General features: G+C 32.8%; 1 protein-coding gene across 1 annotated transcript in view; it reads left to right on the top strand.

Annotated features, from left to right (window-relative positions):
- Positions 1–27,448, top strand: part of LOC308496886 (disintegrin and metalloproteinase domain-containing protein 2-like) — a gene marked incomplete at its 5' end in the record, with an annotated part of 91,524 nt that overhangs the window by 32,847 nt on the left and 31,229 nt on the right. The window contains 6 exons of the mRNA XM_081046669.1: positions 554–635; positions 4,387–4,523; positions 7,481–7,661; positions 9,656–9,851; positions 20,198–20,303; positions 24,732–24,915. Coding sequence (XP_080902795.1) covers positions 554–635; positions 4,387–4,523; positions 7,481–7,661; positions 9,656–9,851; positions 20,198–20,303; positions 24,732–24,915 — 886 coding nt within the window. The remainder of the gene's footprint in view (positions 1–553; positions 636–4,386; positions 4,524–7,480; positions 7,662–9,655; positions 9,852–20,197; positions 20,304–24,731; positions 24,916–27,448) is intronic.

The raw sequence follows: 27,448 nt of genomic DNA, 5'->3' as shown, positions 1-27,448 counted from the left end.
CTGATGAAGGGGAAACTTCAGTCCATAAAGTGATTCTGCCTATTTATAAAATGCATTGCCTTATTTTTCTAAATTAAAAAAATATATATTTATTTTTATTACTTTGATATTTTAGGAATTATTTATTTTGATTTTTATTTATTATTTTTTATTAAATTTATTGGGGTTACGTTGATTAGTACAATTACATAGGTTAAGTATACAATTGTATAATACTTATACGTCATCTATATATTGCATTGAGTCTTCACCACCCAGAGTCAGTTCTCCTTCCATCACCATATATTTGACCCCTTTATAAGAAAATCTTCATTATTTTTTAAAATTTCATATGAGAATATACTTCATGTTGTTTGTTTTTTATATCTATTTTATTGGTTTCAAAAGAAGCAGATACATTTAGTCACTTCCTATGCTTTGTTATTCTAATGTTACGTGGAAATACATATGAATTTATTGTGTAACTATGCAAAACAAAAGCTGTATTAGGGAAATTCAATATTAATTGTTTAGTTTTACAAAATTATATGATTACGATTTTTTTTAACTTAAGTTACAGAGAAAAATCAAAGTATGTTGGTGCGACCTTTCAAGGGAAGATGTGCGATAGCCAATATGGAGGAGGTATTGCTCTGGTTGGTATGCTTTAATTTGCTTGGCTAAGATATGTAAGTAGAATGTAATTAAGTATTTCCTTATTTTATTGTTTCAAAGTATATTAAAATTTGCATAATGAATCTAGAGATCTTTGTCCTTGCTGCTGAGAGAAATGTTTGAACTACAACAAGTCCTCATTGAACTTACCATTTTCCTCTCATGAGTTCAAAATATCCTTTTTAGAAAGTTAAGATAGTGATCTAGTTTAGTCTTATAAAATGCTCATGAATTTTCATGTGCTCAATATTTAATCATTAATTGACTTTAATTTCAAGGTCATGTTTTGAACGTTTTTTTAATTATGAAGCTAATATATTTATGAAACAAATTAAAATAAAACCTTTGAAACTATCAGTTCTTTTAAATTGTTCCATGGGGCACAGGTGAAGAATAATAGAATCAAATGCCCTAATTGGCATTATTTATCTTAGTAGAAAATTTTGGTGTACTTAAAATTGGTATGATTTTGCTCCTCTTTCATAATGTTATGGTTTTTCTGACATATAGAGCTTGACTGTGTGTGTGTGTGTGTGTGTGTGTGTGTGTGTGTGTGTGTGTACAATGTCTGCTGGAATTTGAGGGAGGCAATGCATAATACTCTTAGTTCAGGGAACAAGTTAAGTGAAGCTAAGTGAAGATATGAAAAGATGAATCAATCAAATGGAGACACAAATTTCAACTTTAAAATTCATACATCATACTTTGGAAAATGTGGCTTATATTTATTTATAAGCAAGTCATCGCCTAGTCTGAAAAGCTGGAATTTGGCTGATTTACCCAGTTAACTACAACACGGAAAAATCATAAGACTCTCATGTGAAGCAGGATTAACAAAAAAAAGAGCAGAACTCATTCTCTCTAAATCCAGGCTAGCTACCAAGAAGAAGTGAATGCCATCATTTACTGAAAAGTATGTGGCTCATGGTAAAGGGCAGTGGTCTTTGTAGAGAGAGGAGTGAACAGAGAAGAGTGTCTTAATATTCTTCTTTCTTATTCTCCACATTTCATTGGGATAATCATTGCCTGACCTTTCACTGGAAAAATCAGCAGCTGTCGATATGCCCAGGAGTGAGATGTTGAAGGCAAGAGTTGAAGCTCTGTCTTCAGATATTAAACACGCACCACTCTTCCTACCTAGTCCCTGAGTGGTGCCTTTGTTATATTAATCAGGACATCATATTTCTACTCTCTTTCTAGAGTCTTTTATGATCATTGATATAGTCTGTCTTTTCACCACCAACACATTGTCTTAATAACTATAGTTTTATAATAAATCATCAAAAATGGTAGTATACACCCTATTTCTATTTCTTCAGACTGATTTAGGTATTCTAAGTATTCTGCATTACCATTTTAAAGTCAGCTTGTCAACTTCAACAAAAACTGCTTGGATTTTGATTGGTTTTGAATTTCATCTTTAGGCCAATTTGAAAGACATTGAAGTCTTAACAATACTGAGTCCTCCTATCCCTGAAATGGTTTACATGTGGTATATTCACATATTGCTAGTAATGAAAAAGATAATTACAGTCAACATTGATGGATCTCAAAAACTGTATGTTGACCAAAAGGAGGTTATAAGAGTGGGCCTCTAATACAATAGAATGAGTGTCCTTATGAAAAGAGGAAAAGACAACCAGGATATCTCTCTGTGCATTCACTGAAGAAGGCTATGTGAGGAAACAGAAAAGTCAGCCTTCTACAAGCCAGGAAGAGAAAACTCACCAGATACCTACCCTGCTGTCACCTTGACCTTGCACTTTTTTTTTTAATTAAAGTTTACTGGGGTGACAATTGTTAGTAAAGTTACATAGGTTTCAGGTGTACAAGTCTATAATATATCCTCTATATATCACATTGTGTGTTCACCACCCAGAGTCGTTCTTTCCACCACTGTATATTTTGTTCCCTTTACCCTCATCTATCCCCTCCTTCCCTTATACCCTCTGTTAACCACTAAACTATTGTCTGTGTCTATGAGGTTTTGTTTCTTCATTTCACTGATGTGAAATGAATGATATATAAAACTGAAAACAACAAAAGAACAAGACAAACAAATGAAGATCTTGCACTTTTAATGTCCAGAACTGTGAGATGTCATCTCAAATACAAAATCATATCTTTGATCCTATCATACAATGAAAGGAAAGACTAGAATATATGCACTAATAAGAAGATAGAAAATAAAGGAACAATTGCACATGGGAGTGCTGATGACTGTGTTTATAAAAATAACTAAAGTGAAACTTTGGATGTTGTTATTTCCATCTTACTGAGTTTTAATAGGTAACAGGAAACAGGGGAGACAGAGAAACAATTATAAAGCTACATTGATTGAATGTTGCCAGGACTTTTCTACAATATCCTGGAAACAAGAAAATCTAAAATAATTACACTAATAACATAATATCTTATCATTTATTATATTATTTATAATATTATTTACATTATTGAAATTTAGCAGAATCCTTCATTTTCTATTCCACAGAATCTAACATTCTTTCCTCCCCTTCCCCCCCTCTCCCCCATTTTCTCCCCTCCCTCCTTTCTCCTTCTCTTCTTCCTCTTCCACCTCCTCTTTGTCTTCTTATTCTTCTTTTCCTCTCCCTCCTTCTCTCTGAAAATGGATGGTACAGTTAACTGTGGTAATTTGAGAAAGCGACCCTTTATCAATGTGCATGAAAGAAGTAGGGACTTTTCAGTATCTCAAGGCCAGTAATAAAGATATTTAATTTGTCACCCAGGCTTGAAGGAAAGAACATTCTATTAGGGTCACAGACAGAAGGTAGAGACCTCCACTCAAGGATTCAGGCAATCATAGATGCCCTAGTAATAAATACCTTGCTCTTTTCTCACCCTCTCCTCCCCATTAGACCCAATCAAAGTAAAGCAGAGGGCACAGGAAGCTTTTGACATAGTTCATTTGTCATCCTACTGGGCTAGAAAGCAGAGTAGAAAATGATGGAAAGTTGATTTGGAGAAGCAAACAGAAAAAGAAGATAAAGATACCAAAATATGTTCCTAGAAACCTATCTTAAAGTGTACTCACTAAAATGTTATTATATATATATATTTGAGGAGGTACTGTGATTTGTGGATTTTTCTGAAACTATGTTTAGTATATGTAATATTTTCAAAATGTGCTATAATAAGCATCTTACTTTTACAAAAAGAAAATGATAAAGGCATTTTAATTTTGAAAATAAAGTTTAAACGATTGTGGAAAGTTGGCATTCTAATGATCAGTCATTATTACCAAAATATAAATTAATTCAATGGGTTAATTTGTGATTTTTTTTAAAAAAAGAAGAATGGAACATTTATATGAAATATCCTCTCTAAATAATCAAATTATAATTGAACACAACCTGTTAATAATTTCATACTATATATGTATATCTTTAAACATTTTATTTTGTGAGTATAAATATGGCTATAATTACTGTTTTGTATAACTAAGTTATTGGGGAAATTTTTTTTCTTTTTCTGATGGCACCAAATGAACCATACATACATTTAGATTTTGGTAAAATTTTAGATTTCAATATTCATATTTTTCTTATATTGATAACAACGTATTAGGCCAACATGCATGGCAGTTCTGTGGCTAATATATTAGAAGCCTCTGTTCCATTTTATTACATAACTATTTTTAATAATTACATTATTCTCTCAGTAAGTGAGTTATCTCCTAAACGGTGAATATGTACATGTAATTTTTTTCCCCAGCATCCCAGAACCATAAGTCTGGAATCACTTGCAATTATTATAGCTCAATTACTGAGCCTTAGTATGGGAATAACTTATGATGATATTAACAAATGCCAGTGTCCATCGTTTGTCTGCATAATGAACCCAGAAGCAATGTAAGATGCTTTACTTTTATATGCTTTACATATACAGTTTATATATAAATAAGTTTGGTGTATTTAAAGAAAGTTTAAGCTGTTGAAATAATTAATAATGATCGAATATAATCTGTGACCAATGATGCCCAGATCAAAATATATTATCCAATTCCCATGCTGCATATCTATCTCAATATCTCCTAATCTAAGGCCACAATTGCTTTGTCATATGTGATCTAACCTTACATTTATCACTATGTGTACTTGCATGATTTTGTAACTTAGGGCCTTATTAGATAAGCTAAATACAGGCTTGTGATCATTATACGAGAATGATTTATTAGTATGGCCTTATCTGCATGAATCTCCTTCATTCTGCCCTGGCTCAGCCTGAGGTCTTGCCATCTATTGATTTCATAAATGGTGTTTTTCAGCTTTCTCTTTGTCATTAGGGAAGGTCTTTTGCTGTATCCTTATCGTGCCTTAAAGACATAGTGAATTTGTTTGCTATTATTATCATTATTCTTATAGAATTAAGACTAATCAGTTATTTAGAAAAAACTATCTTTCTTTTCCTTTTTTAAAAATTGAAATGCCTCACTTTACATCTTTTATGTTTCAAATACCACTGACATTCAATATTATTTTATATGAGTTTCAGGTGTACAACATACTGGTTAGACATTTATATAATTTTAAAGTTTATTGATACTAATTTAATAATAGTATTTTTAAATCTCTCATTTTCCATTTTTTCTTGATTCTCTCCGTGCTACACATACTTCATAGTAAAAGTAAGAGTATGTGTTGAGGTGTTATTATTCTGTTTTTAGTTAGTTATTCAGATGCCTCTAATAATTTCTTTAAAGTTATATTTGAAGACAGGTTTTATTCATTTTATTTATAATAGTGTTGCTTCTTCTAAAAATTCAGAATATGGGAGATGAGTTTTGCTTATGGATTAAGAAAAGGTGCTCCATTCTATTATTCTCTATCTCATTGTAATGAAAACATTGTATCCTATTGTCAATGCTTTGCAATGTTATAGTGAGGAAATACGTATTTGAAATGTGACTAAAACAGCAATATTCTGACTGAGACCTGTATTTATTGAGACAGAATTTGTACTTATATTTGGCTGGGAATTACAGAAAACCCAAAGTAATAATGGCTTAAACTAAGTGAAAAGAAAAGTTTCTTTTTACTTTGGAAAACTAGTATTATATTACTTGTGTGGCATTTCACAGTATAATTTCACATTGATTTCTACAAGTGGCTTCCATTTCCAAGATCACTTCATAGCTCATAATGGAAGCTTTAACTACAAGAATTAACCAAATTTATAGTTATCAGTAGGATAAAGGGGGACATAAAAGCATAGCTCTCAACATTATTTCCTAGAACTTAAATTGATGGCTTCATTTTAAGCCAATTATCTAACCTATATATATGCCTATTCCTAACTTTACAAAAAGCTAAAAAAAAATGTAGTCAGTATACGAGGAAGTTATGTATTGAACTGAAAATCAGAGGCTCTGTTATCAAGAAAAGATGAGAGAATAGGAAATGGGAATAGCCAGCAAATCTGTGCAAAGATTCACGCTGCAAATAAATTATCCAATTGGATATAATTATGATTAATATTTTCTTTTTAATGGTAACATTAATTTCATTACCAGAAAGTGTATCCTCTATGGGCCAGTTCACACAGAGCAACCATATCTTGCATTGCCTGGTTCTCTGTAATATTAAAGTTCTACACATTTTCCCCTTTTGGTTTTTGGCATTTAGATAGAAATCATTTAAATTGTTAACAGTGTAATAATAAATCCATTAGATATGGTTACTGTAACTGAAGGGTATGTTCAACCAGGATGTGACAACAAAAAAATACCAAAATTGATGGTTTATTCAAAACTTCTTAATTTGTTCATAGTCCTCATGTGAATAACATTTTTTTCTGTAATAATCTGAGTGACTAGGATTTAAGTCTATGGATTTAAAATATAATAACTTCACATTAGCTATATCTGCCATCAAATTATAGACCTTCATCATTATAATTTTTACCTATTCAGACTAATACTACTCAGAATACTATTGTTACTATTCAGAATAATATTATTCAGAATAATAAAAATTATAATGAAGCAGCAACCAAAGAATCTACTATATAAGAGATAGTTTTAACCATGTATTCATTCCTTTTTTATTTTTTTATTTATTGGGGTGACATTTAAAAATAGTCATTGAACTCTTAACTCTGTGTTAGTGAACAAAACAGTCAGAATACCTTTTCTCCTAGAGCTAAAAAACTAGTAAGACAAGATGTTCAATCAATCTATCAATAAATAATATTCCAGTCACTGATAAATATTTTGAAGAAAAATAAATGTCACTAAGGGAATAAAGAGTAGTAAGGGTAGTAGTAGTATGCTAAATTTGTGCTTAAAAATGTTCTCTCTGTTTGTGTAAACACTGAGTAAAGAATTGGATATTGGACTCCGGAGTTTAGGTGATAAGTTTGAGTGAGAAAAACCAATATCTGAGCTGTCAGGTATTGGTGTTATTAAAACCTATAATGCAATAAGATTACTTATGAGTAAATATAAAAAGGGGAAAAGGCTAATCTCTTTTATCAGTACAAGGGCATTATAATATTTAGAAGCCATGAACGGAAAAGAAAGCAACAAATAAAACAGAGATGGACCACTCTGTGAGGCAGGCACTACAAGAGAAATCAATGTCACAAATAATTGTACAATAAGAATCAATACAATTTTATTGATTATTTATTCCTATTGAAAATATTTAAATGCTTGCACTGTTGACTTATGCACAGATAGTGAAAGTTTGACATTAACTAAATTGAGTCTTTTGTCTGTTGTGGAACGCTATTAAACAGTTTTATTCCAAGGCTAGTAGTTTATGGAAGCAAGGTTTACATAAAAATTTGAAGTTTGATGTGTTTTTAGTCATTCCAGTGGTGTGAAGATCTTTAGTAACTGCAGTATGGAAGATTTTGTACGTTTTATTTCAAAGCCACAATCCCAATGTCTTCAAAACCAGCCACGTTTAGATCCATCATATAAAGCTGCAGTTTGTGGTAATGGAAAAGTGGAACAAGGAGAACAATGTGACTGTGGGACTCAGGAGGTTGGTACTCATTGGGAAGCATATAAATTAATAAAATTATTAATTTTTGTAGTGGTACACTGCCATTTTTCATCATTTATCAAACTCGCTTTTTTACAATGAATTTAAGAAGACATATAGGAATTATAATAAACTAGTGAGTGCATTTATATATTGGTATATAGATTCAGTGGTTTGTAGATTATCCATACAAGTGATTTTCAAAGTTATTAATTCTATAGCTAAATTGACCTAAGTTTAAACTTGCCCTTTTGAGTCTTCCCTATTATTTCTTATTAACCTAAAATCCTCTGTCATTCAAAAAGATAGATATAAACTTTTATAGTTGATTAAGAAAACATAAGAGGCACATTTCTGGCTTTGAGTAGTTTAATCCAGGTCAATATTTAAGTAAAAAAGATTTGGACAATACATAATCCATAAAGGCCAGCTTTTGAACCTCCAGAAACTTAGAAAAAGCTGCTGGATCAGAGGGAGGTGGGAAGAGTAGAGTAAAAGGAATGCAACGAGGGAGAGAGAGATTGTAAGACTCAGAGTGAGTGTTATGGACCTGAGAGAATCAAGAAGACATAAATGAAGTTCAGCGTTCCCCTTACCAGTAGCCAAGGTCATTCATGTGTACCCTCCCCAACATGAAAAGTGTGTATTTTTATACATAGTTAAGTGATGTGCTTTTATTATAAGAAATTATTACCCAGCACCCACATGTTTTTGTTTGTTTGGGTCTGAATGAAAACACCTTGAAAATTTCTAATAAAAATTGACGGTAGTGTATCTTAGCTCTAGCAAATGTCATATAACTGAGTCCTAAATCTCTGTTATATAACTCAACCCTCTGGAATGCCATATAGATAGCAATAGCAATGACATAAACTAGGCAGAATAGTACTGGAAAATACTGCAAATTTAGTGTGCTCTAGTAAGTGCATGCATGCTATAACTCAAGACTATAGAAATTCTTGATTTATTTTTGTGTATTATTGAAATTTTTGGCCCAATCAACCCTGTTTCAAATCCCTGGGAATTTAAAAAGTGTGTGTGTGTGTGTGTGTGTGTGTGTGTGTGCGCACATGCATGAATTCATCATGTTTCCAGCCTTCTCCTTTCTTATCTGTTGCTTTTATTAAGCCTAATAATAGAATTTTATAAAAGAAACCAATGGCCATAAATGAATTATAACATAAAACAAGGAATCATAAAATATGGATGAGTGATATAAAGGTGATAATTTCAATCATGTTAAGAAACATCATTTTCTAGCTCTTCATCTTTGGAGAATTAAAAGTAAAGTAAACTTTGAATAACTCATAAAGTTACAGACTTATTAAAATACAGTAGACTAATCAAGGATGAGCAAGAACTATAATGAGTAATTACTATAATGAAATTGTTAGATCTTAACTTTTATTTCATGTCTTATATTTAACTATCTCTGTCTACAAGAGCCAGAGCTCTTGATGTCAACTTTGGTGGACTCCAGGACTTCAGAAAATCCTACCACCAATGTAGTCAAATCTACTGTAGGGATATAAAAAATGCAGTCTAGCATAATGTAGATATCTAATAAATTTCTGTTAAATACATGAATGAATACGTTGGTTTATTTTTTTCTGTTTGCTAACATATAAGTTAAGCATCTATCTATAAGATAGACAACATATATATGTATATACATATATACATATATATATATACACTATTTTCTATTTTGTTATCATTAAAATACATATCCAATGTAAATAAAAGTTAAAAGATACCTTAAGAGCATTCAATTTCCCTTTCAGCAGTGTGATACTCAGCATAACAAATGCTGTGAGGCTGCCTCATGTACACTAAAAGCCGGTTACAATTGTGATAATGGAGAATGCTGTGAAAATTGTCATGTAAGAGTATTCTTAAAATTTCCATATTACCTATATATGTAAAGTTATTCTTTAACATATTTGTGTATTCACATTCTGCTCTATTCAATGTCATTTACCTCACCCCATCAGTATAAGGCAAAAGGACAAGGATGCAGGGTTTCCTACGATGAATGTGATCTCCCTGAATATTGCAATGGATCATCTGCATTATGTCAAGATGACTTTTTTGTTCTTAATGGTTATCCATGTAGAATGAATCAATGGATCTGTGTGGATGGAATATGTGTAAGTGGAACAAAACAATGTATGGACACATTTGGTGAAGGTATTTATTATAATTTGATTTCCTATATATGCATTTTTCTAAAAACTGAAAACAAACAGATGTTGATATGTAATTGTGATCTTTTTTTTTAAATAATGCAATTTTCAAGGATTACAGAAAGAGGAATACTTTAAGGAAAAAATCATTCAAGTTGTCTGAGATTAAAATTCTAAATTATTTCCACAAAATAATAAAGGGAAAGATTCAAAGTCTACAGGATCTGCATTTAAGAAGGGAGAAGGCAGATTGAACACAAATTGTATTTCCTTCTCTCACTCCATATCCACAGTTTTCTTAGTAAATATAGAATAAATACATATGCCTATGGACATTAAAAGGATCATAAGTATAAGTTGGTATATGAATACAATTTAAACTACACATGCAGACACACAGTGATAGATGCACAAATTCACACCAGGAAACTACAAAGATGATTCATGAAAAATCCTAGAGGATTCCTGAAAAATCCACGAATGATGAAATCATTGAAAAATGTTGTTCACTGTGGTTGAAAACCATAAGGAAAACCATAATACACAATATATATGGAATAATTTGCTGAAGAAGATGGAAACAACAGCAATTGCAACAGTATTTCATGTCTATATCAGAGGAATCAAAAGCAATTGACAGAGGAAATATTTAGGATATTTATAGAAACAGCCAGATGGATCAAACCATCATTCAACTGGAACAAGTGGCAATGCGTACTCTAATTTCTGTGTAAAAAGGAGTTGCGAAGTAATTATCAACTCTCAAAATGTACAATCAGAATGAATATTGACTTGAAGACAAGCAATACAAAAGAAAAACACAAGGAAAGAAACATAGAATGAAAAAGTATTCTCCTGAGATAGCAGATGACTTGTAATCACTGTGAGGAAATTTTTAAGAGATAGATAAATGAATGTATCTATATCTATCTATCATCTATCTATCTATCTATCTATCTATCTATCTATCTATCTATCTATCTATCTATCTATCTACCTATCTATCTATCTATAGAGAGGGGTGGAAGAAGACCATGAACTGAAAGGTATACTGGTTAAAGTTTAAAAATAAATGAACACATTGGTTAAATCACTAAAAAGGTAGAACTTCTGTTTAAGCTGGCAGATCGAATTGAGAAATTCATCCCTATGCTAAAAAATACATACAAAAAAAGAGAAAGGAAAAAAAGGGGCTGTGTGGTAAGTATACTAAAGCATTTGATCTCAGATAATTTGCTTTCCAAATTCATCTCTGTGGAATTGGTTGTGAATGATATCCCATGTAAAGGAGACTAAGAGATTAAACCAGGAGAAAGAAGAATTAAGCAAGAAGAATGATAATCACAGAAATTAGTAAAAGTCATTGTGATTAATATACATATCTTCTAAAATATAAAAGATAACTATATATATACATTTTTGAAAGATAAAAAATAGTATGAAATTAAGCTACTAATATGTTAAAAATATGTTAACCTCTAGAATAAAAATCATAAAAGTTTCACCAGAAATCAAATACCAAACAAAATTTATCATCCCAATAAAATGCAGCACAGAAAGAAATTAAAAATTGGAATAAGTCAATTATTTGTTTATAACCTAAGATAACTATAAGAAGAACAATAAAATAACGTGAAACTAAAAGCTAATAAAAGGGGATAAAACAAAAGCAATAACAATATTTGATTAACACTTAAGCAAGAGTAAAACATAATATATGATAGGAAAACAAATACTAAGTTTATTTACATATAAATATTTAGCAATCACATCAAATGTAAAGCCTGAATTAAATATTAAACTTAAAGAAAGGGTGTATCAAGTAGTGACAGATCCAACTATAAGAAAATTACTAGAAAAATTAAAATACACTTCATTGATGATATTTTTAAAGGCATTAGAGTACAGTGAAACCAAAGACAGAGTAATGTTTTAAATTTCCACAGGGAGAAACTTTGCTTATCTTAGGGGACAACTGTAAGCCATTTATGTCCCTAGGAACATTTTCAAATTCTGAAAGTAAAGATCTTCTACTAGAAAACAAAGATAAAATAGAAAACTTTTAGCAGTTGCAATTGAAGGGGGGCTGTCAAAACGATAGACCGATTTTTCCAATGAGGCATTCCAGAGCTCTGAAACTGCTCAGGAACTTGGTCAATTAGGTCAAAAATATAGAAAAGGGATTATAAATTTCCCTGAAGTTACAAGATGATAAAAGACCAAATGGTGAAGGAATCCTGCCAAGAAAATCTTAACTTCTTAAAAGCTTTTGCTACATTTTAAAATGCCTGTGTTAGTACCAGGTCTGATAATTCAGTTCCTGAACTCATCCTAGAAAAAGTGCTACATACTTCATCGCTGAATATCACTAAGGCCACCTTGGGAAGCTATGGACTTAAGCCAGCACCTAGCCCACACTTCAAAGCAATTTTGGAACTCTTTCTGGAATCGCCATCAGAGCTGTTGTCATATTACCCGTGATGTACTGAATGTCATCAAAATGTCTTCCTTTCAATATTTCCTTTATCTTTGGGTAGAGAAAGAAGTCATTGGGGGCCAGATCAGGTGAGTAGGGAGGGTGTTCCAATACAGTTATTTGTTTACTGGCTAAAATCTCCCCCATAGATAGTGCCATGTCAGCTGGTGCATTGTCGTGATGCAAGAGCTCCTTTAGGACCATTTTTGCACACAACTTTCTCATGCTAAGATTTTCAGTTAAGATTTTCCTAACTCTTTCTCTATCAATGTTTATTTTGTCTGCTATGCTTCTCTCAGTCAGCCAATGATTTTGACGCATGATTCAATGAATTTTTGCAATGTTTTCATAAGTTCTGCTCATTGCAGGCTGCCCGGACCTCTCTTCTCAGTGACGCGTTCTCTCCCTTCAGAAAAATGTTTAATCCATTTGTACACTGCAGTTTTCTTCATGACATTATCCCCATAAACTTGAACTAACATGTCCCTGATTTCGCTTCCACTCTTGCCAAGGTTAACAAGAAATTTAATGTTTCTTCACTGCTCTAATTCAAGCTCAGACATTCTCGCGATGGCACAGAAAAACATGCAATAATGAATGCCACTCAGCAAGACACCGCCATATGTCAACACTAACACAGCTGTGAGACACTGATATACCAAGGGTATGAAACCTTACCGAACTGTTTGTACAGTGCTGCCAATGTGAACACATAGTTCGCGAACTTAAATGTCAGACTTCATAGACTAGGAAGCTGTTCTGAGATTCTCTAAAGGGGATATATTTATCCCTGGCTGACTTTCAGTGAAGAAAAGATAAACGCTTGCAAGGCTTTCTATCAGTAGCTTGCAAGGGCCACACCCAAGATAATGAGGAAAATACAGAATAAAACTGCACTTCAGCCCTGTCATAATTGCCTGATTGGATTTGTGTTATCACTGCTTCACCCAATCTGCTTAGCTCAGGAAAGGGAGTTATTAAAAAGATAAGATAACGAATAGACAGAAGCAATATTTAAGGAGATAAAAACCAATAATTTTCAAAACAGGTCAACCGCAAATTCAAGATGCTCTAAAAATCTTAAGGATAAAGGGGGTCAAATATATAGTGATGGAAGAAGATTTTACTTTGGGTAGAAAACACAATTTAATATATAGATGATGTATTATAGAATTGTACACTTAAAGCCTATATCATTTTACTAACCAATGTCCCCCAATAAACTTAATAAAAATTAAAAACACATAAAGACATCACAGCAAAACTGCTAGAAAATAGATAACAAAAGCATAGGAAACATAGTATCTTTAAAAGAGCAAGAATGAGTTAGACTTTTCATTTCCCAACAATTATAGATGCCAGAAGACAAAGTAATGTTATCTCTTAAAGGCTAAAATTAAGTAAGTGTTCATCTAGAAATCTGTAATGAGCAAAAATACCCTTCAAGTCTTTTCAACAAAAGTGCTTGAACAACTGTATATTCACATACAAAAGAATGAGTTTAAACCCCTACTTCATACCAAACATACAAATTAACTTAAAATGTATCATAGACATAAATGTAAAGCAAAACCCATAAAACTTTTAAAGGAAAAAAGAATTCACCTAAAGGTGGGAGAATCACGCGAGCGGGGGAAGAGGGAAGGGAGAAGTGTGGAGACGGAGGCGCAGGCGCAGGACACAGACCTAGCTCAGTGCTCCGAGCTCGCTGCATCCCGGAACTACTGCAGCTGCAGGAGAGGTCAGACTTCTAGGGCTCCGCTTATGGCCCATAGGGCTGAGGGGACAGCATATAACACAGCTGAACCCAACACTCATGGCAGAGACCTCAGAGCAAACACTGGGGGAAGAAGGCTGAAAACAGTGGTTTAAACCCTCACAGACTCAGCGAACGGAAGCCTTAGGCATTGAGACTAGCCACCCCTTCCCTACCTTCCCAGAGCTCAACCTGCCCCCACCTGCCCAGTACTAGAAGAGGAACAGTAGCAGTGTCAGATCAAAAGAACAGAATATTTGCAGTTCTGAGAATTGTGGTCCACAGACACATATTTACAGACCAACTAGTTCTGGCAAAGAGGAGGGAGTTGTGGAAGCAAGACTGGCTGTGGTGGTGGTCGCTGCCATTGCTCTGGGCCAATTTTTACAACTCACCCCACCCCTGTCCCCACCTATCTGGGCAGATCCCTGCAGGAGTAAACAGAACTGCTGAAAAACACCGGTTCTGAATCTGGTGCAGGAAGAGCTTTGAAACTTCAAAAGTTCTCTGTATCCCCACAGGGATGCAGTACCCTATAACCCAGGCAAACTGTTAACAGAGGAGAAGCCTGCCCTCCTGGGAATACCCCATTGTGTGAGAAGCTGGAAGAGTGCAGAGAAAACATAACACTGCAGTGTGAGAGAGAAAAAAATGGCTGGAGCCGCAGAGAAAATAAAACACACTACAAACACAGACTGGAAAATGAAAGAAAGACCTCTTCCTATCAACCTGTTGCAGAACCCACTCCTGTAGATGTCTAGGAAGATAAGTATAAATCATTAATTGCCATGAATAACCAAGGCAAAAAGACTGCTCAGAAAGAAAGTGAAAATTCTCCAGAAAAGGAACTTAAAGATATGGAAATGTGTGACCTAAATGACAGAGAATTCAAGATTGCAGTTCTGAAAAAAACTCAACGAGATGCAAAAAAACACAGGCAGTTCAATGAACTCAGAAACGAAGTCAAAGAACAACATGAACATTTTACGAAAGAGATTGAAATTAAAAAAAAACAAAACAAAACAAATAGAATTTCTGGAGATTTACAACTCAATAGAAGAAATTAAGAATGAAATAGCCAGCTTAGGTAGTAGAGTTGACCAGATGGAGGAAAGAATCAGTGACATTGAAGATAGAAACCTGGAAATGACAAGGATGGAAGAAGAAAGAGACTTGAGACTTAAAAGAAATGAAAGAACTCTGCAAGAACTTTCTGACTCCATCAGAAAGAGCAATAAAATAATAATGGGTATACCAAACTGAGAAAAATGAGAGAAGGGAGCAGAGTATATTCAAACAGTCGATGAGAACTCCCCAAACTTGTGGAAAGAAATGGATGCTCCAAGAAGCAAATAGAACACCTAATTACCTCAATCCCAGCAAGCTTTCTCCAAGGCACATTGTATTGAAGCTGTCTAAAATCAATGACAAATCATATGATTATATCAATTGATGCAGAAAAAGCATTTAACAAGATTCAACATCTATTTATGATTAAAACACTTAATAAAATATGTAAAGAAGGAAAATACCTTAACATAATAAAGGCCATCTATGACAAGCCCTCAGCTAATCTCATAATTAATGGTGAAAAACTGAAGCCCTTTGCTCTATGTTCAGGAACATAACAGGGTTGTCCCGTGTCACTTCTGCTTTTCAACATTGTGTTGGAAGTCCTCGCCAGAGCAATCAGGCATGAGAAAGAAATAAAAGGCATCCAAATTTGGAATAAAGAAGTTAAATTGTCACTCTTTGCTGATGACATGATGCTATATGTAGAAAACCCTAAAGACTCCACCAAAAATCTATTAGAAACAATCAACAAATACAGTAAAGTTGCCGGCTACAAAATCAACATACAAGATTCCATTGCATTCCTATATACTAAAAATGAAATCTCAGAAAAAGAAATACAAAAACCAATTCCTTTTTCAATTGCAGCAAAAAGAATAAAATACCTAGGAATAAACTTAACCAAGAATGTGATATACCTATATACTGAAAACTATAAGACATTTTTAAAAGAAATTGAAGACACAAAGAAATGGAAAAACATTCCATGCTCGTGGATTGGAAGAATCAACATAGTTAAAATGGGCAGATTACCCAAAGCAATATACAGATTTAATACAATCCCCATCAAAATCCCAATGGAATTTTTTAAAGAAATAGAACAAAAAAATCATCAGTGCCCCTGATCATGGGCTAATATCCAAAATATACAAGAAATTCATGCAACTCAACAATAAAAAACAAACAACTCAATTGAAAATGGGGAGAGGACCTGAAGAGACATTTCTCCAAAGTGGACATACAGATGGCCAATAGACATATGAAAAAAATGCTCAACATTGCTAATCATCAGAGAAATACAAATAAAAACAACAATGAGATATCACCTCACACCAGTTAGAATGGCTATCATCAACAAGGCAAATAGTAAAAAGTGTTGGAGAAGCTGTGGAGAAAAAGGAACCCTCATCCACTGTTGGTGGGAATGCAGACTGGTGCAGCCATTATGGAAGGCAGTGTGGAAGTTCCTGAAAAAATTACGACTAGAATTACCATATGACCCAGAAATCCCTCTCCTGGGTATCTACCTAAAAAATCTGAAAACATCTATCCATAAAGACACGTGTAGTCCAACGTTCATTGCAGCTTTATTTACGGTGGCCAAGATATGGAAACAACCAAAATGTCCTTCGATAGATGAATGGATAAAGAAGTTGTGGTACATATACACAATGGAATATTATTCGGCGGTAAGAAAAGATGAAATAGGACCATTTGTGACAACATGGATGGATCTTGAGATTATAATGCTAAGCAAAATAAATCAGACAGAAAAAGTAGAGAACCATATGATATCACTGATATGTGGTAAATGAACCAAAAACAACAAAAGAACAAGAGAAAGAAATGAGAAACAAAAACTCATAGACACAAACAATAGTCTAGTGGTTACCAGAGGGGAAAAAGGGAGGGGAGTGGTAAATGAGGATAAAGGGGATCAAATATATGGTGATGGAAGGAGAACTGATTCTGGGTAGTGAACACACAATGTGATTTATAGATGATGTATTACAGAATTGTACACCTGAAATCTATGTAACTTTACTAACAATTGTCACCCCAATAAACTTTAAAAAAAAAAAAAAGGAAATGGAAATCAAACTACAGCAAGAACTTCACATTCACTAGGATGGCTGTAATTTAAAAAGACAGACAACAGCATGTGTTAGTGAGAATGTGGCAAAATCAAAACTTTTATGCAGTGCTCGTAGGAATATAAAATGGTTGCAGTGGCTTAGAAAACAATTTGGCACTTCCTTAAAATGTTGAGCATAACAATTTCACCCCGGTTTATACCTAAGAAAACTGAAAACATATGTTCCCACAAAACCTTGTATACAGATGTTCATAGCACCATTATTCATAATAGACTAAATGTAGAAGCAACCCAAATGTCCATCAACTGACAAAAGAGTAAAATAAACATGATATGGAACATTATTAGGAAATAAAAAATTAACGAAGTGCTGATGTTTGCTAGATGTAGCTGAATTTTGAAAACATTATTATGCTAAGGTAAGGAAGGCAGTTACAAAGGGCCACAAACATATTCTATGATTTCATTTATATAAAGTGTATGACATAGGCAAATTATAGAGACAGAAATTAGAATAATGGTTGCCTCAGGCTAGAGGAGGGAATGGGGGAAGGAATGCATTTGTATGAATCTGTGTGTGTGTGTTATTTGACATATATCCAATTTAGTATTAACAGCATATTGATAACCACTTTATTGTCATAACTTGATACCCTTGAATGGACTGTAATGTATATATGCTCTATATTAAGAGTTTTTAAACTAAATGTGTGAATGTTTCTCAATTTTGTCTTCAGTTCTCTTGGTCATTTTTCTCAACATATGCCAGTCATACACTGTTTAATTTCTCTACCTTTACAATTATATTAATATCTCAAAGACAAGTAATCTTAGCTTTTATTATCTTCTTTATACGTCTTGACTTGGCTCTCTGCTCTTGCATCTGAATCTGGGAACCAGATTTATAGATTAATTCATATGTTAATTTTAGTTTAATTGATTTCCTTGTAATATTGAGTTATTCTGTGGATGATCTAATGGATGTGAAGTGGTATTGTAAGGGTGAAACTCAAAATTAATGACTTAGTTAGATTTAGTTCAGTCAGCTCATAGTCTGATTCACCTCACAGCTTGCTATTTAACTGTTTTCTCTTGTTTCTCCCCTTCACTGCTTAATTCAATGACTTTGCTTGGTTCCCTTTCTTAATACTATACATACCTTGTTGATCTAATTAATCAGCAGAGAACTAATATGGAAAGAACAATTTCTCAATTCTTAGGTGCCCAGACACCAGGATCCATGGTTGCAACTCCCTTACAGTTTTTGCTCATGATGCATGAAACACTCCAGTCATGGCTGCTGAGTTCGAAATAACATTATGAAGCTGACGAGGCCATGGGAAGCGATTTCTGAGACCAGGCCCTGGGAGGCAATTTTCTGAAACTTACATGACCGACTCTCATTTTTCTTTGTTCTTTCCCCCACCAACCAACCTGATTAAAAAACCATTTGATTATTCTCAGTTCGGGGAAGATGCTTTTCTCCTGGATATTAATTAGTCTGCCATCTTCCCTATCTGCCAGAATCTAGAATAAAGAATGCTTTTCTCCTCACCAACTCTTGTCACTAGAGTTCTTGGGCCTCAGGCGAAAAGTGGCACTGGACCTGAGTCCGGTAACAGTACCTTGTTATGGTTTTGATTGGAGTTTAGCTAATAACTAATGATGAATGTCTTTTTATGTGCTTATTGGCCATTTGTATATCTTCTTTAGAGAAATGTCTATTCAAATCCTTTACCTATTTTTTAATTGTTTGTTTATGAGTTGTAACAGTTCTTTATATATTCTGGATTCAAGTTTATTGTCAAATTCATGTTTTGCAAATATTTATTCCCATTTTGTAGATTATCTCATCACTTTCTTGATGGCCTTTTTTGAAGCAGTTTTAATTTTAGTGAAGTTCAATTTATGTTTTATTTTGTACTTGTGATTTTGGTGTTATATCTAAGAAAGCATGGCCTAATCCAAGGTCCTGACTTATTCCTTTGTTTTCTTCAGGAATTTTATAGCTCTCACTATTAAATTTGAGTCTCTAATCCATTTTGAGTTAGTTTTTTGTATATGGTGTGAGAAATGGCTCCAACTTAAATCTTTAGCATGTGGATACCCCATTGTCTCAGCATCACTGTTGAAAAGATGATTATCCCCCCATTCAACCTACTTGGAACCTCCGCTGAAAAATCACTTGACTATAAAATGAGAATTATGCTCATTATGTGCATGAATTAAATAGTGAATGTGAAAATGAATCAATTGTGACTCCAAGGTTTTTTTGGTCTGAGGAAATTATGATGAAAAAAGCAAGATATTAGTTGAGTGCTTTGACTTGAAAACACATTTATGCAAACACAAATTATTGACCAATAAGCCAATTATTTTTTAAGTTTCTTACATACTTATATATATGTGTTTCTAGAGTTACTAAAATTAGAAAACAAATTTCATACCATGTTTAAGTCTAAGATATATTTTTGGATAGTAAACGAGTATTCACAACTTCTAGATATCTCATCGAAATCGTTATGTGTGATCGTTTTTCTTTATTAAAAATATTGGGGTAACATTGGTTAAAAAATTATATAGGTTTCAAGTGTACAATTCTATAATACATCATCTATATACTGATTGCATTGTGTGTTCACCAACCAAAGTCAAATATTCTTCTGTCACCATATATTTGACCCCCTTTACCCTCTTCTAGCTCCCCTCTCTCCTAACTGAACTATTGCCTTTGTCCATGAGTTTTTGCTTGTTTGTCTTATTCATTTGTTGCTTTTAGTTTTATATTGTACATATAAGTGAAATAAAAACCTAGTTTTCATTTTCAATTTTATGTTATAATCTTATTTTGTGCAGTATGTTTTAAACCATTTTAGAATTTTAAATGTATTCATTAATTATTTTAAATTAATATAAGTTCAATATGACTAAGCAAACTTTTTTTTTCAGGTGCACTTATGGCTCCTGCTGAGTGTTTTCAACACCTTAATTCTATGACAGATCAGTCTGGGAACTGTGGTTCAGATTCTTCAGGATACAAAAAGTGTAACCCTAAGTATGCTTTATAAAATCTGACAAACTCCATTTACTTCCTTAAATTACAAAATATTACCAGATAAATTTATATGTAATTAAAATTTCACCTGGCCATGACATAAGACTATATTTAATACAATTATAAATACGTGAAATACAAAATGTCTGTACTTCTTTCTCATATATCCAATTTATTCTCATACCTTCCCACATAATATTTAATTTACATGTATATGCATAATTTTCTATTAGTTAGAAGGACTGATTATTTTTCTTTTGCATGCTGTCACTTTACAAAGGATGACTACTCTTAGAGTGATGGAATGAAAATATATGAATTTTTACTCTCTAGGAAGTAAAGCACTATGTTTATGAACATGTACTGTACAGCTAGATGTCATGGTCTCAAATCCTAATTACACTGCCTACCTACTTGTATGATCTTGAACATATATTCCACTTTTTCTGATATGTAAACTATTAATATCAATTCCACTAACATCATTGGTCTGGCACCAGTGTGAAATTTAGATACTTCATGAAAAGCACTAGAATGAGACTGACATATAGTGTGCTCACCACAAAATACATCTTAGTAAAGTTATAAGTTGCTTCCTCATATGCTCAAAATTAGAATACACAGAAGTTTGTTTCATAATTGCTAAAGCATACAAGGTGTGATCAAAAACTATAGTGAATGTTTAATTTTTTAAAAAATTTATTACAGCAAAAGACACATTGTCATTAATTCCCCTCAGAGTATGCCCTCCTCACTTTGAAGACACTCATCCCATCGTTCTTGCCACTTTCTGAAGCAGTTCTGGAAGTCCTCTTTAGTGAGTGTCATTAGTTGTGCTGTTGTGGCTGCTTCGATGTCCTGAATCAATTCAAAACGTTTACCTTTCATGGTCATTTTGACTTTGGGGAAGAGGCAGAAGTCACTCAGTGCCAGCTCTGGTAAAAGTGGATAAGGACACACCATAATGTTTTTATTTGAAAGAAATTGCCATTCCAGAAGTAATGTGTGACACGGAGCCTTTCCATTGTGATCCCAAAATATGGTGAATGCTGCCGCCCTGTACCATCCAACGGAAAGGCAGGGATCTTCAATTTGGGAAGCAGCACGTCAAACCTTAGTAACAATGTGTGACAAGTTTCAACTTATTCGGTGCAGTCAGTCGTGTGTGAGCTATAGTTGAGAGAAGGTGTGTTTTAAAGTGTGCCATAAATCATCCTCCATCATGACAATATCACACATTGCTTCTGGTACAGCAATTTCTGTCAAAAAGGTTACAGTGTGTCCTCATTCTCTTTGTTTACTGGATCTGGCACCATGTGACTTCCCTAAAGTCAAAATGACCATGAAAGGTAAACATTGAATCGACTCAGGACATCAAGGCAGTCATGACAGTGCAACTAAAGACACACACTAAAGAGGATTTCCAGAACTGCTTCAGAAAGTGGCAAAATTGATGGGATGAGTGTATTCAAAGTAAGGGGCAGTAGTTTGAGAGAAATTAATGGCAATGTATCTTTTACTGCAATAATTTTTATTTTATTTAAACATTCATCGTTTGTATATTGATTAAGTCCAGCTATTATGACTATATTTTCCTTGAAATCACTGATAAATTTTATATTAGCTGCAATAAAGTACTTCTCTGCTAATTGCAGGATGCGGGTAATTTTAATAGTGGTATCTAGTGATTTATTTGCTCCTTGATTATGTCTCATTTTAATTTTTTGATATGCCTAGCATTTTTGACTTTGTATTGGATACCATGACTAACACAAAATGGAAGCTTTGTATGCATTTATGCTTTTCAGACTAACCATTGTCACCCCAATAAATTTTAATATTTTTAAATTAAAGTTTATTGGGTTGACAGTTGTTAGTAAGGTTGCATAGGTTTCAGGTGTACAATTCTGTATTACATCATCTATATGTCACATTGTGTGTTCACCACCCAGAGTTAGTTTTCTTTCCATCACCATATATTTGATCCCCTTTACTCTTATCTACCACGTCCCTCCCCCTTTACTCTCTGGTAACCACTAAAATATTGTGTGTGTCTATTAGTTTTTGTTTCTTCATTTGTTTGTCTTGTTCCTGTATTGTTTTCAATTTTATATACCACATATCAGTGAAATCATATGGTTCTCTACTTTTTCTGTCTGACTTATTTCACTCAGCATAATAATCTCAAGATCTATCCATTGTTGCAAATGGCACTATTTCATCTTTTCTTGTGACAGAAGAGTATTCCATTGTGTATATATACCACAACTTCTTTATCCATTCATCTATCGAAGGACACTTTGGTTGTTTCCATGTTTTGGCCACTATAAATAAAGCTGCAATGAACAGTGGAGCATATATGTCTTTATGGATAAATGTTTTCAGATTTTTGGGATAGATAACCAGCAGAGCGATTGTTGGGTCGTATGGTAATTCTATTCTTAACTTTTCGAGGAATTTCCACACTGCCTTCCATAACAGCTGCGCCAGTCTGCATTCCCACCAACAGTGTATGAGGGTTCCTTCTTCTCTACAGCCTCTCCAACACTTATTTTTTGCTTGTTGATGACAGCCATTCTAACTTTGGTGAGGTGATATCTCGTTGTTTTTATTTGCATTTCTCTGATGATTAGTGATGTTGAACATGTTTTCATATTTCTATTGGCCATTTGTATGTCTTCTTTGGAGAAATGTCTCTTCAGGTCCTCTGACCATTTTTTCAATTGGATTGTTTGTTTTTTTGTTGTTGTTAAGTTGTATGAATTCCTTATATATTTTGGCTATTAGTCCCTTATTGGAGGTCTTGTTTGCAAAAATCTTCCCCATTTGGTTGGTTGCCTCTTTATTTTGTCAATGGTTTCTTTTGCTGGTCAGTTTTTTTTTAGCTTAATATAGTACCACTCATTTATTTTACCTATTACTTGCCTTACCTTTGAGGTTAAATTCATAAAATGCTCTTTGAACCCAAGTTCCATAAGTTTAGTACCTATGTTTTTCTTCTATGTATTTTATTGTTTCAGGTCTTATGTTTAGGTCTTTGATCCATTTTGAGTTAATTTTGCTACACGGTGACAGATAGCAGTGCAGTTTCATTCTTTAGCACGTGACTTTCCTATTCTCCCAGCCCCATTTATTGAAGAGACTTTCTTTCCTCCATTGTTTGTTTTGGCTTCTTTGTTGAAAATTATCTGTCCATATTTATGTAGCTTTATTTTTGGGTTGCAATTATATTCCATTGGTCAGTGTGTCTGTTTTTCTGCCAATACCATGTTATTTTGATTATTGTCACTTTGTAGTACAAGCTGTAGTCAGGAAATGTGATACCTCACCAAGACTGATACCAGTCTTGTTCTTATTTCTTAAGATCGCTTTGGCTATTTGGGGTTTTCTGTGATTTCATACAAATCTGATGATTTTTTGTCCTATTTTTTAAAAAATGCCCTTTGGAATTTTGATGGGGTTTGCATTAAATCTGTATATTGCTTTGGGTAAGATGGCCATTTTAATTATGTTTATTCTTGCAATCCATGAACATGGAATGTCTTTCCATTTCTTTGTGTCTTCTTCAATTTCTTTTAAAAATGTCTTACAGTTTCAGTGTATAAGTCCTTTATATCCTGTGTTAAATTTATTCCTAGGTGTTTTATTCTTTTTGTTGCAATTGCAAAATGAATTGTTTGTTTTTTCATTTCTTTTTGTGAAATTTCATTGTTAGTATATAGGGAGAGCTATGGATTTTTGTACATTGATTTCTGTAGCTAGCAACTTTAATGTATTTTTTTAATTGTTTCTAATACCTTTTTGGTGGAGTCTTTAGGGTTTTCTATATAAAGAATCATTTTATTTGCAAAAAGTGACAATTTAACTTTTTCATTCCCAATTCAGATGCCTTTTCTTTCCTCCTCTTACATATCCTGTTATGTTCATGATTTTTTTTCTGTGGTTTACAGCACTATCATTATGATGTATTTTAGTGATTTTACTTTAATATATATTGCATATAATATTCCTTGAGTGTGCATCTCAAACTCTTGTCAGTTTTAGACCCATAGTTCTGAATGTAGGTATTGTGTTTGAGAAACTAAAAAAGAAGTCCAATGAGATTGGTGATTAGATAAACTTTACTAATTTTTTAGGATAGAATAAACTAGGAATTTATTATGTCTAAGAATCAAAAAAGAGTCAAGGAATCATTACAAAAATGTGATCAGACTAACTAGGAAATAGTTCATAATTATTAAAAATGATCAGTTATTATTAACAATGTAGGCAAGGCCCTCATATTTTTTTGGTTTGTCACAATTAACTTCAGCATGCGTCTTTTTCCAAAACTTTAATGTTTTATTTATAACTTCTTGCTTTAGAAATGATATCCTAATATTTATCTGTATTTGAAACTAATGATTTTCATTTACTGGTAAATTATAGGGATCGGCTGTGTGGAAAATTAATATGTAAATATGAAAGACAACATATACTTCAGATTCCTAATGCTACTATTACTTATTCTAACATAAATGGACATGTCTGCATCTCATTGGAGTATCCACATAATCATAAAGACAGTGAAAAGATGTGGGTAAATGATGGAACAATTTGTGGTGAAAATAAGGTATGTAGTCTTTCATTACCAAACGACTTCCTAATATTTTATACTCTATTTTTAAATGCATATTTAGTACTTTCCTTGTAATTTAAGTGCACATTCAATTTCAAAAATAAGAAAATTAATTTTTTTAAATAAAAATAATTTAAGGAAAAACATAATATAATCTGCGTTCATTTATAGATGATATCACCATGAATATTTCACTGGCTTTTTTCATAGAAATTATATATGTTCACTGAATTGAGAATCATATTGTTCCTTAACTGTATTTTATTAAATTAGATCAAATTTCACAGAATACTTCTAATGGTATAATTGCTTATAAATAGTTGTTAAAATAATGTAAAGAACATGTAAAGTGAAAGTTAATTGAAGGCATATGTCTGAGATGTAACTACTCTTTCTATTTTCATGAACCTTCTATCAACTCTTTATTTATATACATATTTACAACTATAGAATACTTATCTAGCTATACTAATTATATATTTTTGCAAGAACATGTCATCTTATTGTCTGATTTTGCTCTATTATCATTCTATAGCATGCATGTATATAAATATCAACATTTTCTGTCTTCTTAGATTTTTCCTCTGTGAAATATATGTTACTTATATAGATATACATAAATACACTATGAAGCTCAAGCTTAAATTATTCTCATATCAAATATTTTAATTATAACATCTGGTCTAATAGGAAACATAACATATTAAATCACTTAACTTAGAACAGAGGGAAAGGAAAAATATAATTGACTTGGGAACAGAAGATTTTTTTTGTGTGAGAAGTAAAAATTTTATGTTTTGGATGTAACCAGGTATAAATGAAATCTAACAATTTTTCACATTTTAATTGTAAATCATTATGAATGTATGCATATTTAAAATAATTATTTTTACCTGATAATTATGGAAATATTTGTCATACATATTAAAGCCCTATCACAACCTAATTTACTATTATTCATTTAAAAATTAGGAAGTAAAAAAGTAAACAAAAGAAAAATTGTCACCCCAAATTTTTACACAAATGTCCATTTAAAAAACTTTGTAACAACTTTGCTTTTATGAAATTCACTTTGCAAAATACTTCTCAACTTATTGTCAAAACACTCTTTAATTTTTAACTCTCTATTATTTCCAAATAGCCTACCACAGACTGTATGAGTTAGGAATTGCACAGGAAACAAGAACCACGAATAATCACTTAAACAGTGTATGGGTTCCTCTTCCCCATCATGTAAAAAATTGTGGAGATGTCCATCTAGAATAGTTATGGGATTCCATCATGTATCAATTATCCAGACTCAGTCCAGTTTTCAGCTATAGATCCTGTACTCTTCCTTATGCTTTCAAGATGGTTGATGGAACTCCAATTATCTCCACAGTTCAAAAAGGATTATTGTAAAGAGCTAAGGGGGAAAAGGGTGTATGGCATCTTTATTCACCACAGTTAGAGAACAAGATGAGGGATATCTGGCAGTCACTACTTTACCACAGTATTCATGACCAAGGTAATGCTTTATCACATAGAGATCTACTTCAGCAGCTTGAAAACATGCTACTGTTCATCATTAAAAAACAATACATAATGATGTTAGAGAAGTTTCTGTTTCAAAGTAGAGAGATTAGAGAGTCTGGGTGGAGATCTTGGGAGGTGTTATCCAAGTGATGGCTGTAAAACTTTGGCTTCATATATACCTATTAGCAAAAGATGATCAAGCTAGCTGCATATTAGTGCTCTAAAACATTTTTATGTATTCTGCTAATTACAGTGACATTGTTTTCTTTAAACACTCATATATAAAATACTCATTTGGATTAAAATGAGCTCATTGTCGCAAGAAATTTAAATTTTTTTTTTATCAACAAAGAAATAGGAAGATATATTGAATTCTGTACATATTGTTTCAATTCTCAAACATTAGTGACTAAGTAATCAAATAGTTGTAAACATTACCACCTACTTGCACACAGTTAATCATAACAAGAAGAACATAACAAGGATTTGCCAAGATCTGTTATTTAAAGTTTTGATATTAAGTTCAAGTAGAAATTATAAGCATAAACCCTGCTTTTAAAATGTTTTGTATAGACACAGACAATAGTTACTGGTTACCAGAGGGTAAGGGGGTGGGGGTAGGGAGATGAGGGTAAGGAGGATCAAATATATGGTGATGGAAGGAGAACTGACTCTGGGTGGTGAACACACAATGGGATTTATAGATGATGCAATACAAAATTGGACACCTGAAATCTATGTAATTTTACTAACAATTGTCACCCCAATAAATTAAAAAAATGTTTTGTGAAAGAAATACATATACTCATAAAAATATTTCAAGAAGATTAGGATAGGAAATATCAATGTATGATTCTGAGGAAGCAACTAAAGGAGTCATGGAGGAATATTATAGAAATAAGAAACCCCAGATAATTGTCATGATTATCACTATCAAGCTTTCCCACTATGACTAATCACAAGAAAGCACATGAGGAATACGACATCACCACTGAAAACAGACATGATCATT

Source organism: Rhinolophus hipposideros (assembly GCF_964194185.1).
Source record: "Rhinolophus hipposideros genome assembly, chromosome: 4".
NCBI lineage: Eukaryota > Metazoa > Chordata > Mammalia > Chiroptera > Rhinolophidae > Rhinolophus > Rhinolophus hipposideros.
This window is presented reverse-complemented; position numbering and strand designations above follow the sequence as displayed.